This window comes from Rhamphochromis sp. 'chilingali', assembly GCF_963969265.1.
Source record: "Rhamphochromis sp. 'chilingali' genome assembly, chromosome: 19".
Classification (NCBI taxonomy): domain Eukaryota; kingdom Metazoa; phylum Chordata; class Actinopteri; order Cichliformes; family Cichlidae; genus Rhamphochromis; species Rhamphochromis sp. 'chilingali'.
The window spans coordinates 18,437,219-18,451,462 of NC_137946.1; the positions used below are offsets into that span (position 1 = coordinate 18,437,219).

At 37.6% G+C, this 14,244-nt stretch overlaps 1 protein-coding gene across 1 annotated transcript in view; it reads right to left on the minus strand.

Annotated features, from left to right (window-relative positions):
• Positions 1-8,754: 8,754 nt before the first annotated feature.
• Positions 8,755-14,244, minus strand: part of b3glctb (beta 3-glucosyltransferase b) — a 31,324-nt gene continuing 25,834 nt past the window's right edge. The window contains exons 13-16 of the mRNA XM_080866108.1: positions 12,511-12,630; positions 11,672-11,816; positions 10,472-10,622; positions 8,755-10,188 (exon numbers count right to left, since the gene is read on the minus strand). Coding sequence (XP_080722234.1) covers positions 10,488-10,622; positions 11,672-11,816; positions 12,511-12,630 — 400 coding nt within the window. The 3' untranslated portion in view covers positions 8,755-10,188; positions 10,472-10,487. The remainder of the gene's footprint in view (positions 10,189-10,471; positions 10,623-11,671; positions 11,817-12,510; positions 12,631-14,244) is intronic.

Consider the following 14,244-nt stretch of genomic DNA (forward strand, 5'->3'; position numbering starts at 1 on the left):
GTGCGACTGCATACTCAGAGAGATCTGCTAGATCAGTTCAAGCCAGAATGAACGACTTGGAGTTTCATATCTCTACTGATAAGTCACAGTTCATATCCATGTCTTCCATAAAAGATTAGTGTCATCCAATTAGTATCTGGAAAATTACAAAAATATATATTTTTGTTTGTTGTGATTTATCATGTCACTGTGAAGTTAACTTTGGACCTTTTGGTTGAAAGACTACCACTTCCTCATCTTATTCTTTTAGACTGACTCATGAATAAAAATGATGGAGAGGAGGAAATGAACAACTTCCCTGTGTAGAGATTTGACACTGCCGTGAATGATCCAGAGCTCAGTATTTAAATTTAAAATATCAATCAAATTCACTGCAGTGGATGTGGTTTTTTTTGTGTGGTTTTTTTTGGTTAAAGTTTAAATCCTTCATAAACACAAACATGTTTTCTCACCTCTGTCCTTTTACGCCTTTATGCTCTTCTCCCCCTCAGTCTCACACTTTTTTCTGTTCTTTCTACACCTTGAATTTATGTAATATCCTTCGTTTGTTCTCATCTTTTCTTCTCTTACTGCTTTCATGGAGTAAAGGCACCCGGCCCCAAACCTTACTTAGTAAATTATTTGCTAGCTTATATAAAACAAACTGCTAGGAGACAAATTGGCAGAGTAAATATAGTCAAAATAAATATGGTCAATTATGCATGTTTTTTCTGTTAATTATTACATATTTGAAGATATGGAATTGGGTAAATGTTACTGAAATTAAACTGTTTTGTTTAAGAATTATACTTGTGAATGTACAAATATACCAGATTTTTACAAGACTTTTATTGTGAAATTACAGATGAAAACGGGAAAAGTTTTTAAAAATAATTTTCTTATAATTGATTGAACGACAGTTGATGCAGTTTTATCTGAGAAAAAAAAATTCTGAAAAACTGTTAAAGTCATAGCTCCATTCACTTCTGGGGGCCCCCGAGGCGTTCTTAGCCCAGACGAAAAATATAATCTCTCCAGCAGGTTCTGGGTCCACCCGGGGTCTCTGTGCTGTCTCTGACTAAATTAGGAGTCCAATGATAAAAGGCAGCAGATGAGTTGCCTGGCATGGACTACATTTGTTCTTTAACCTTGTGTTGCAGATGACAGTCTGTCTCTACACAGCAACATACGTTTTTGTGCTGTGAAAACACTCCTGACAACCCCCCAATCCACCCCCCCCACGCCAAATACAGACATGGAGACACTGAAATCACACATTGTACACAATGTTTTAGGAATATGGTATAAAGGAACTGCAAAAAGGCAAAGAAGACATGCACCTACTGTTGATTTATAGCAGTAAACCGCTTATTCAAACTATCTATCAAAAATTACAGTTGTCAGAATAATTGTACATATCAAATATGTTTGGCCTGCCTTCCTTGTCCGTCTAATCCCTTCCTGTTTGGCATTGGTAACATAAGACTAACACTACTATGTCCAGTCCACTCATCCCGACTTCACAGCAGCAGGGTGTGGACACAGATGTTGAGAGAGGGTAAAGCGCCAAGCTGATGTCAACAAGAAACGTGCTGATTTATTCTGACAGTAAGCATCAAGCAACAAAAGCACATGATGAGTTTCGGATTTCGCACAAATGCAGGTTAATGAAAAAATAGCCTAGCGTTGAAGAGCTTGACTGGCCCACTTAAAGCCCAATCTCAACCCACAGCTGGAGACATCTGGAACATCACTTCACTTCACTGTCTGACCTCAGTAATCTCTTTTGACTTAATGGGAGCAAATCCTAATAGACAGGTTTCGAAACCTTGTAGAAAATCTTGTAGAAAAAGTTTATTATGACAGAAAATGAAAAAATTAAATCCGCTCCAACAAAAAAGCCTGATAAAGTTGCAGCAATGCTATACGCTCGAAGTCTTTCTGTGAAGATTTAACATCGAGGGTCGAAAAAAATGTCAGCATGACCTTAAGTGACAAAAAGAGTGTTTCTAATAAAGTCTTTAGTATTTATTACAAATAACTGCTGCCTAATTTAAAAATGCAATCAATCTGAGTCAGTCTGTCACAGTGAGCCCAGCTCAACGTGGAATAGAAGAGTCAAATCAGCTGGTTGTATTCTGATTATAATCCATACTAGTGTCTTTACTATTTTGTAAATGTCACTATTGGCACTAGAATTTTAGAATTACTTGTTCAGATCTGTGAGGTTGTGGCTAGATTACTGTGAAAGTAGATATGTAGGTAGATATTTTGATGATTTATCACATTTAATCACTGTATTATTGGAAAAAGATTTCACGCGATTGCCAGCTTGACCCGATTCAATCATAAACCAGTAGCAGACTGACAGGAGACTGGCTCAGTTTTATTGCATTACCACGGCGTCTTGGAGCACCAAAGTTGCACTGAAGACAGCAATTAACTGCAAGTTGTTGCACACCCGTTCCCCGTCTTCAAAGCGACCCTTTCAAAGTCAACAAGACAGCGAGATGATTGTAAATATTTCACTGTAAATCGTTTTGGTCATGCTGTGTTTCCCAGCCACTCTTGTGTGACTGTAACATTAGTGTAAACATGTGAAAAGAGGCAATGTGCAGGGATGCCCTGTTCTGAAGCACATTACAAAACAGTGACAACAAATTGCAAGAAAATAACCAAAAAGTTGATACGCTTTGTAGAATGAAAGTAAAAACAGAATGCAATGATTTTCAAAACTCGATAAACTCATAAATCTCATTAAAATGTTTAAACTGAGAAGATGTGCCACTGTGAGAAAAAGATGGAAGAAAAGCATCTCCAAAAAGTTTACGCCTCTGCAGCATCCTCTCCTCTTTTAACTACAGTCTGTAGTCCCCCATGCCATCAGAGATGTTTTAGAACTGCGTGCTGACAACAAGCTGGATGGTCCCTCTCCTCTCTTTTGTCCATCTTTTCTAATTCCAATTTCAAATGGTCGAACCAGAGAACAGCTTTTTCCATTTTGCCTAAGCCCATTTGAAATGAACTCTGACCCAGAGAAGAGGGGACGTTTGTGGAGCATGTTCACATGTGGCATGATAGAGAGGGTGATTTCTGGGAGCCTTCCTGAGCCCACACACTGATTTCCATCACAGAATCATGTTTTTAATGCAGTACTAACTGAGGGCCTGAACATCACAGGCATCCAACACTGAGTTTTGGCCTTGTTCCTTGCAGGCAGAGATTTCTGCAGATTCTCTGAAACTTTTGACGATATTATCTTTTGCAGATAATGAGATATTCAAAATCTTTGCAATGTTAAGCGGAGGAACATTATTCCACAATTTGCAGACACATGTTTTCTGCAGATTGGCAACCCTTTGCAAATAAATGTAATTACAAACAAAACATTTCTGCAGCTGTCTCTTTTTTGTGCCACTTACTTTTCGGTTTTTTTCCCAGCATCCCAACTTTTTTGAGACAAATTGCAGTTATCAAATTTAAAATAACTTAAAATGTTTCTTTTTCTCAGTTTAAACATTTGATGTTTTCTATCATCTACATTTTACACAGCACTCCAGCTTCATGAATTTGGGGTTTATATTGAATTAGTTTGTAATTCACTGGCACAAAACACTCAAAATACACAAGCCAAACGACAGACAAAGCTAACTGCCATTAGCAAGGCAAATATTCCTCAGAGAGGACACCACCCCAAAAGAACACGTGTAACACAACAACGTAAAATAGCTCGCAGTGTCTGCAGATCTTAAAGCAAACACAAAATGGCAAAATCCACCAGCATTAAAAGCAAAGTTTGTCATCAAGACTTGATTAGCCTTTGAAAGGGATGACAGATGACTGTCTGGCAGGCAAGCGCAGAGAAAAAAATGAGTCTTTTAAGCCTTCTGAAAGCAGTTGTTGGCAGAAGAAGCACGACATGAGCATAATAACAGTGTTGCAGCTTCTAAATAAATCAGAAGCTGCATGGAAACATTTTGCAACCTTGAATAGGACGATGTGCAGAAACTGTTTTGTAAAAACTATGATGACAAACTTGTGCACTAGCTCCAACCTAATCAACTTAAATGATCCCTGTAGACCAAACAGCAGAACAGCAACTGTGTTTACATGGATCTTTCTTAAATTCACTCAATACCATCTGTTTGTTTTCTGGACCGAGCCATTCCACATGATATTCCTGGGAATCGGCTATTTGGGGGGAAAATGCCTTATAAGATTTTAAATGTTCTGGGGTGCAATTTGTTTAAGTGTAGAAATTGTAGGCAGAAGGATTCCAGATGTGTAGTTGAAGAAAATCATAGCATAGAGAATCATATCTAGTGATATAAGATTTCATGGTCATACAGCTCGATGTCCCCACTTTATTTATGATGACTTCCTCATGACAGAAAAGAAGGGGAGCATGTGTGCATTGTGTTATGCTACACTACATTAAAGGCCTAAACTGGTTAATAAAAAGCAGGATGCAGAAAATGACGTGCTTTGAAGTTCAGATGTCCCCCTTAATGCGTCACATTCATGAGTGGTGACGTTCTCTCAGTGCAAACACCCACCTCTGTCCCACCATCAGGACATTTACCTGCATAGTTTTGATGATTCTATTTGGTGTTATTCGGCAAAGTTTAGATGTGGGACAGCCAGATTTTCTTTTCTTTTCTTTTTTCTCTCTTTAGAGATTTTCTTTTATGCATACTCTGTAGTTTGTAGATGAGTATTGTTATTTATCTGGTCTTAAATTGCAAAGACAGAAATATCTGTCTGTATATTTCAGGTCGAGTCCAAATGCATATAAGATGGAGACGTTGTTTAACTCGAAAGATGTTATTATGAAGGGTAAACTTGCAAAGGTTTGCACTTTAATTTCATCTACATTTGGACTTTGGGTAACTTTTTGATACATGTATTTACTTCTTTTCCTTTCTTTTTTTCTTTTGAAAAAAAGAAGTTGCTTATTAACTGACTGCTTTATTTTCCTCAGGAGGGTCTAATGAGAATAAATGAAGTAGAAGCTATTGGCACAAACGTGAGCAGTGTTCATAGGGCTTTCTTTTTTTCCATCTCTGCTACTTTTCTCTCTATGATGCCAGGTAAGACTGATACCTACTCTTTTTGTTTGGGTCTGTTGGGATCCTCAGCTCATATTAGCAACTGTTTTACTTGGCACACTAAGTGCAAAAAACACTAAGTGCAAAAAATTGTTCAAAAACAGTGAAAAGTCATAGATGGCTGGGCTGCAGGCATGGCTTCAGGGAAGCTTCTGGTGATATCTGTAAGTAAGTGAATTCAAACTTTATGGATAAAGCAAAACTTTATTATTATTCAGTTTGGTTCAACACACTGTAGCCAGTCCTATCGGTTTTGTCCCACATTATACAACTTTACATCAGGAAAGACTGAAACACTGCATTTAACCTTAAATTATATGGAAAGAAGAAACACGCTGCCAATTCTGAAAAAGTTAGAATAGTGTGCAAAATGGAAAGAAAATCCACATATTTTTAGTCATATTAGAACAGAAAACATATCAAATGTTTATACAGAATGATTTTACTATTTCATGAAAATATGAGCTCATTTTGAATTTGATTAAAGCAAATCATCTCAGAAAAGTTGAGACAGGGGCAACAAAAGGCTGCAAAAGTAAGTGGTGCTAAAAAAAAAACAGCTGCTGGGACATTTTGCAACTAATTAGGTTACCTGGCAACAACTCAGCAAGGTATATGAAACAGTTTCACCAACCTGGAAAAATTATGTCTACAAATTGCAGATTTGTCTTAAAATAATAAATTGTCTGAGTTTGAAGATGTTAGGAAGCCTTCTGTTTTTACATTTTTCACAGCATCCTAACTATATTGACATGGGGATGTAAAATGCCATAAATACAAGAGGGAGAGGGAAAGCTTTTTATATGATGTTTTTAATACAACATGCTGACATCTGACCTTTGACTTATGACACTGAAACATCGCGCATTAACATTGTCTGTTTTATTATCTTTAACCATATGATTGGACTAGAATTGGCTGACAAAACTTGAGATTTTAAGATATATTCATGCAGCGTGTGATTTGTGTCTTTATGGTGTCATTGTGACGTCGTAGGGCATTGCGTTAAAAAAATAAAAGTGCGTTGTACGGCTCTAGCTCTCTCCATGCCAGTGATGGATCTAGAACATTTTAATAGGGGAGGGGGGCATACACCTCTTCAGTGAAATAGGTGACAATCCCCTTCATGTAATTGGAGTCAACAAAATATCCAGAAAAAACACTTTAAAACTATTTATTGTACTATTATATCTTCTAAGAAAACAAAGCCAATTTTTAGGTATAATTTACACCTAAATGTGTCTGTTGTTGGTAGATGACGTTTGATATAGGGGGACCCTAAGATTATTATTAATTTTATATGGTAAGTTAATATTTAATTTGAAGGCTATAAAAGGATTTTGGATGTGTTTTAAGGACATAAAAGTTGGGGGCAGCTAGAGGACAAGCCTCTACAGCAAGGGGGCAGTTGCCCCCCTGTAGAACCCTTCATATGCTATATTACTCAATATGGTTTCTTGACCTTTGTCCAAGGGTCAACTTGGGCAAAGGTCAAGGTCAACGCTAACACTGTTTCCTGGGGTCATAAAATTGACATGGGAGTAACTGCCTCAGTGCTTCAGTTACTTGGTAAATAATCTGTTTGTGCTTGCAGTGTGGTAGAACATACTCAGTAATTGTGGACAAACCTGATTTATTACCACTTAAAACAATGATAATCAGTGCTTGCTTAATGAAAGTAATTTACTGTTTATTGATGGAAATTCCAAAAAAAAAAAAATAGTGAAGCACTGGACCTGCCGAGCAGGCCGTGTCTCATCTGCACCACTGAACGTACCCAAAGGTTTATGAAATCTACATCAGTGTCTGCATGTGTGAAAGTGCAACGGGAACACAATGATCCATTTGTGAAGTTTGCCACGTGACACCTAGAAGTCAAAGACAAACATAATGATAGGAAATGAGATGTGTGACATTGTCGCAGCCGAATCCGGATATTAACGCTGGAAATGAAACTTCTGGGAGTCAAGGAGAGCAAAGGACTCCGAAACAGTGTCTAAATCAACCAATTTTCCTCGGATGAATAACGTCAATGTGATGAATTCATTACTTCTGCAAGAATTCATGCTGAATATAAGGGTCTACCATGATACACAGCCCCCACTGTGGCCCCTGTTCCAAAAAATTACTGTCACAGTGACATGGCGCCAAGCTGCCTCTCGGGGGATTTTGGCCTCAAGGATGTGATGAGCCAGGAAAAAATAAACGGCACACAGCCCCAGGCAGAGAAAATGATGAGTTTGCTGTAATATCATCCAGGAGCGGTGCCCCCAGCGTGATACTCAAATACTTATATATGGCGAGACAGACAAAAGAAAGAAGAATTTCAGACGAGATGCGAATTCGACACAAAACAAAAGTCACAAAAAGCCAGCGTGTCAGTCGGATATTTTATTAGTGCCTTACCAACAAGCTTTGAAGGAATTTCCCCCTCAGGCTACTGAATCCACGTCCACACTATGAATAATAGCTTTGTTTGGGCGACTGCATTATTTATTCATTCATTCATGTATTATTTACCCCTTTAGTTTCATTATATGACCTTGTGAGGAATAATTTCTTCGAATCTTAAAACCAAATCTAGTTTTCCAGCAAATCTTACCAGCAGAAAAAAGAACTGTTCAATTCTGCACTTATCATAATGCCAGGTTTGGACTCTGGTTTAAGTTCAACATTTTATTTCTGTTTATTGTTATGTGTTGTTTTTCCTTCTTGCTGGTTAGTTTCATATTCTGGTTTATATTTTGTTTATTGTTGTTTTATATGTTTTGTTTTATATTTTGTTTTCCATGATTTTCCTCTCTGGTTTGGTTGTTTTATTGATAATTTGTCATCGCAGCTGATGTTAATTCCCTGAGTTTCAGATTTCCTGCCCTCTTGTGTTTCCAGTGTCTGTGTTTCTCTGTTAGATGTTAGTTACCTTTTTATTTTGATAGTCTCTCCTTTTGTGAGTTTCACTTGTGTTTTCCTTTTTTTTCGCATCTCCGATTAGTCTTGTGTTTTTAAATCCTCCCTCTGTTGTGCTCTTTGTCGTGTTGTATTGTTGGTACTCGGTTCGTCTCCTCTCGTGTGTCTTCATGTTTGGATTTTTTTACTAGATTTCAAAAATAAAGATCTGTTTATTTCACGAGTCTACATCTGGATCCGCCGCCACACATAATACAACAATTCTTAATGTCAGTAACTCAACAAAAAATAAAAAGGCTTTGTTAAATGTTCCTGAATATTTATTTCAACATTACGAAAAAACCTCAAAAGTTAATTTAAAGACATGGCAGATTTTCAGTTAACACGCCAACATTTCCACACAATGGATGAAACATTACATTTTAATTCATCTCGTCACCTCTGATGGCAACTCTTTAACTGACCCACATTCGCACAGTGCTGCCGTTCACACATCAAAAATAAAGTTCTGCTTACTTCAACTGAACCTCAGATTTTCAGATTTATTCAAAGAAAATAGACAAAAATATGCACACGTGGAATTTACTGTACAGATAAATAGTCTTCACAGTGTGCATTTCAGAATCTTTCTGTATAGTGATGACATATGAAATGGTAATTAGTGTACTTTATGAGACTGATCTCAAATCGTCTTTTTTCAGGTTTCAGACCGAACCCCCCCCCCCCCCCCCCCCCCCCAAAATAAATAAATAATCTAATTTTACAACACAAAGTTAACAAGTTTTCACAATCCAGGCAACAGCTAGTCTTTAACCAAGAAATAGGAAAAAATTATCATGTCCTCCAACTTTTGTCTATGCTGACCAGAAAATACGTCAAAACTGGACAAATTCACACAAATCGCTGTCCGATTTTGTGTAATAGTCTGTGGGATTTGTGGCTTTAATTTTGCCCTTTTGGACAGGTTTTCAGCTGTTCTGTGTTTGATTCCAGTTTTTCTTTGCTTTATTATTCCAAGTATATTAGTTTGACTTCTTGGTCCTTAAGCAGAAAAAGCTGATGACTGCAGTCATCAGGCATTCTTTGGGTTTGTTGAACTTCCTCTGTTGATACCCTTCTGTTTGTTACCTGGAGTTTTCAGATGCCGAGTGTGTTTTGGACTTTTGCTTGTGACCAGAGATGGGCAGTAACATATTAACGAGTAAAGTAAGTAAAGTAAAGTAACGAGTAAAGAGGTGACAATAGAGTTGAGAGTGACGGGACTTAGTGCTGCGGAATCTTTGATTTTATTCATTTTTTGCTGTTTTACTTGCATCTATCTGAAAAAGCGAGTGTAAACACAAAACATTATTTTTATTTTATATGCTGGAATATGCAGAAAATAGGTTTAAATGTTAAACAAATTTCTTCAAGTCAAAGACTGTTGCATATAATTTAATTTTTGTCTGATGCAATGTGCATAAAGTCAAAAGATTAAAACTAATAAAAAAGTTTTAAAAACAGACTTTTTCATTTGATTACATTTTATATGATGGATTATGCAGAAATAAATAGAATTGGGCAGAAAGGTCTAGTGCTTTATTATGTTTTTGTTTTTTTAAAGTAACTAAATAATAAAGTAACTCATTACTTTTGAAAATAAGTAATCAGTAAAGTAACAGGATTACATTCTTGGAGAAGTTTTTTTTTCAACTAATTACTATTTTTAAGTAACTTGACCAACACTGCTTGTGACCTATTAATATTTTGTTTGTTTACTTTGTCCGACTCTGGATCCTAATTCTGCAAAATATCACATGTTGGGCAAATTCCTCCTCACTTTACCATCATCACAAAGTGCATTCATCAAACTTTTAGTCTGAAGTCCATTACTCACAGAGTGCGTTGCAACTAAACAATGGTTAAATGTCCAGATTCAAACGTGTCGCGTAATGTATATAGCATGTCGAATGCGTTGCGTTTTTGCTGAAAATTTGTCCTACAAAAAAAAACGTACAGTGAAAAACAGAAGTCAACATCAAGCAATGATGAGCCGACCCTTTTCTAAAGAAGAAAAGGAAGAGACTAAGAATTTGGTTCAATCCACGTCTTACAAGAAGGCAGCAGCAGGGAGAATTTCATGCTTTGATCCAGGAGTTGAAGCTGTATCACCACCACTTTCGTACATTTCGAGCTCTTGTTGGCAGAGTTGAAACTGTGGAGGTAGAGAAATAATATCAATGAGCTGAATGACCCACAGCAGCGACTAGCTTTGTGTCTGAGGTAAAATAGTATTATTTTACTCCTTGGACCAGTGTGTGTACTGAGCTACGGAGCATTTGTTGCCAAATGCAGCGGTGGGATTCGTCAGATCTGTTTATTGGGATCTCAAAAGTCTACACACCAATGTCAAAACAAATGTGGCAAATTCCCCACATTATCTGGATGTTACAGCAGCCTTAACAGTGGTTACTGATTCTTGTCTACGACATACTTACTGCATAAACACAGTTTCTACAGTTCATCTCGTGGTCGCGTGTCCTGCAGCCAGTATCTGTAGACAGCCACGGGATCTACATTCCAGTGCTTGTGGAAGGAGATGGCGTGCTGCGTGGAGATCATTTCCTCGGAGTAGTCATCTGGTCGGGCCTGAAATATCAAGGACAAGCGGTTTGTCTGTCTGTGCGTGTGCCCCGCACGCCTATCCACAGAACAAGGATATCTGTATTATCTCAAAGAGCCAGCAGTAAACGCATAATCATAAGTTAAACTATAATTAACAGGCAGAAAACACAAGAATAAAATTCAAAAAGCCCCACCAGTTTAATTACAAAGCTGCAAGCTTCTGGGACAAAATGATTAATGTCTCAATTATTTTTCTACGTGGCAAACAGATTGTTTCTCTCGGGTTGCGAGGTTCAGCACTCTGTTAGGAAAGCAGAACCACATGGCATTCTCTGGGTCTCTCTAATTGACCTTCATTTAAACAAGGCAAACAGGAAGAGAGTATCACACTCTGCATCATCTGGTCCTAAGTAAAGGTTAATGTCTTCATTAACACTTGGGGCAATTTGGGCTCATTTAAGTGGCGTCTCTGTGCATTTAATCAAGGTGTGAGTCACTTCGCAAAAGCAAGAAAACAAAGACAGAAATGGTTTGAAAGGCTCTTCTTCTATTCTCCTACCCACACGTCTTAAACTTTAGCACTTTGGATTTATTTTTACTAAACAGCCTCATATTAAATTGGTGCTCCAGTAAATGAAAACATTACAATAGATTTTAAGTTCATAAGCAGCTGCTCTTAAAAAAACGATTCCTATTTAAGTCAAGCAGATATTTACTGTTTAATTAAAACTTCATGCTTTACATCTGTCACACATTTTCTGTGTTCAGCTGACCTGCTTAAACAGACCAAATTAATTTACGCATTGCTTTCCCAGGAAGTTTTAGACCCATTTCTGTAATATACTTACATATCTATATTATTGCTAATATATATTGTAATATATCTATATCACTAAAGCACTTCTGGATGGATGCAAACTGCATTTCGTTGCCCTGTACCTGTGCATGTGCAATGACAATAAAGTTGAATTCTATTCTATTCTATTTTACAACTCTCATAAAAATAAAAACAACGTCATCAAGAGAGCTGTTCACCGTGACAAGAACACGTGCGTGTGTGTGTTGCTCTCTACCTGGTGGAATAGTGGACTGTGTGTAATGGGAACACCGAGCGTAGTGAAGCACCTGCCCAGCACCATGTCATCAGGAGCATCATCGCTGTAGCAACCACAACTACTGGAAAGCAGCCTGGACACCGCCGTCCTGCTGAGCACCATCCTTCTCACACACACACACACACACACACACACACACACACACACACACACACACACACACACACACACGGTGTTCAGTGTGTAGCGCTCCCTCTGTTATGTTCTTACTATGTAGGCATATTAGGTATGTATACATTAACCCCTCCAAAAACTATTTTTATTTTAGTCATCAGTTAAAGATTTTCAACAAGAACAAATGTGCAAAAAACATTTGACTGGATTACATAATGCACAGAAGAATGTGGTTATATTATTATCAGTATTTAATTCAAAGCTGACATGAAAACTGCAAGGAAAGCCAAAGGTTTTGGGACAAACCCCGTGTAAGAAGCATAGAGTTTGTATTGCAACATTTATTTTTGCTTTATTGCAACACTGGTAAATCCTCACACAGCCTAACAGCTTTAACTCCCTTTTACTATGGTCTGGCTCTTTTAATGCAAATTGAGACCAAAGCCAACGGAGAAGTACAATGTAACAGAAAAAAAATTACTGGTTCCAGCTAATATGGGCCTTGATGCCATGCCTTGCTTGTATCTGATTGTAGCTATGTAATAGCTAAGGTACAACTATTGCCTCTAATGTTAAATAAAGAAAAATCAGTAATGTTCAAATTTTCACACAAGGTTTTGCATGTTTTGGCTCAACAATCATTAACACCGACAACCCAAAAATATCATCTGACCCAGCCTCACCCTCCTCCTCCGGTGGTGTAGCTGTATCCCTTCTGGGTCAAGCCATAGCCATATCTTTCCCCCAGGCTCACTGCTTCCTTTGGGTCATAGCAACGCAGCAACTGTCTCAACCGGGGTAAACTGTTGGTGGACCAAGAGAGAGAAAGTTTGCATAGCATACGTAGTACCTACATGCCTACAATAAAATATTAGTTATGTCCATGTCTCATCTCCAGTCCCCTTTTCCCTCTGTATGTTTTTACAGTGTCCGTGTTCCTCGTCCGTCCGTCACGTTAAGTCCACATCTACGTCTGTCGTGTGTTTCACGTCTATGTCGTCAGGCTCGCATTGCCATGTCTGCGTCTCGTTATGTTTCCTGTTTTATTTTGAAGAGGTCTGTCCCATGTTCATTGAGTTTAGTTTCCCTCTCCCTGTCGCGTCATTATGTTCATTCCAATTAGCTGTGTTCCACGTGTGTTTCCTTTCTCCTCGTCTGCCTCGTATGTATTTATGTAGTCTGCTGTCATGCATTCATTGTCAGGTCGTCTGTTGTTTCAAGCCATGTTTCCGGGTTTCATGTATCCATGTCCTGGTTTGTTCATGTCAAAGTTTTTCATGTTCTATTTTAGTTTACCCAGTTTAGGTTAATGCTTAGTTTTGCATCGGTTTGCCTTGCCCTTTGTCTGTACCTTTTCATCAGCCTTATAAAACAGCTCGCCTTTTGTTAAATCAAATTACGTTCCATGTTCCATTGTGTGTGCGTTTGGGTCCACTATTCAAAGGCCACGCAGTGTGCTTCAGCCAGATTGTGACATTGTGGAAGTTAATCTTAGTAACAACAAGTAACAACATTATGATATAAGGATCAATTGAAAGGCAGCAACCCAAAAAGACATGTTTTCTATGCTACAGTATACATTAGAGGTGGGAATCACTATACATCCCACGATACGATATTCTCACAATACTTAACGCACGATACGATATTATTGCAATTTTTTAAAATATTTTGCGATATTCAGATTCTGTACATAAAGGTAAACTTTATCAATATTCATTTTATCTAATATCAAAGTCTCACACTCAGTCTTTCTCTCATTTCAGTCAGTTTTATTGTTGACAAACTGAACGGTTTGTATTACAGTCTAGTCCAACTTAACTGAATGTAACCATCTGGTACAATTATAGCTATTCTGAACTATGCAATTTATGAAAACTGCAGCCCATTCAGCAATTGAAGAATTTGAAAGTAAATTAAAACAAAATATAATTTTACATTAAATAAAAAAGTTTTAAACTTAATTAAAATAAAACATGTCTTAAATTAAAATAAGTAAACTCTTATGTTTATTGCTGCCATAAAAAAAGTTAAACACATTTGGACAGTGAAGGAATGTCAGGATTCTTGCTCAGAAAAAGTCTCTGAAGTCAGAGCACAAAAACCTTTTTTGTAACAAAATATCGATTTCTGCTGTCCTTTTATCGATACATTATTAGCAAACAAAATATCACGATACTACACAGAATCGATTTTTTCCCCCACTCCTAGTATACATATACACTATAAATAGAAAAAAGTACTGGGCCAGTTTTTTGCTCATGCCAGAGGATGTTTGGAGCCCTGCAGTTATTGAGTGTCGGAGACCACAGCGTTCGATGAGTCTGCACTGTAACTTTACGTGGTTTCTGCTACGGCTGAGCTGCTGTGGTTCCTGATTACTTGCATTTTGCAATAATAGTATTTACAGTTGATTG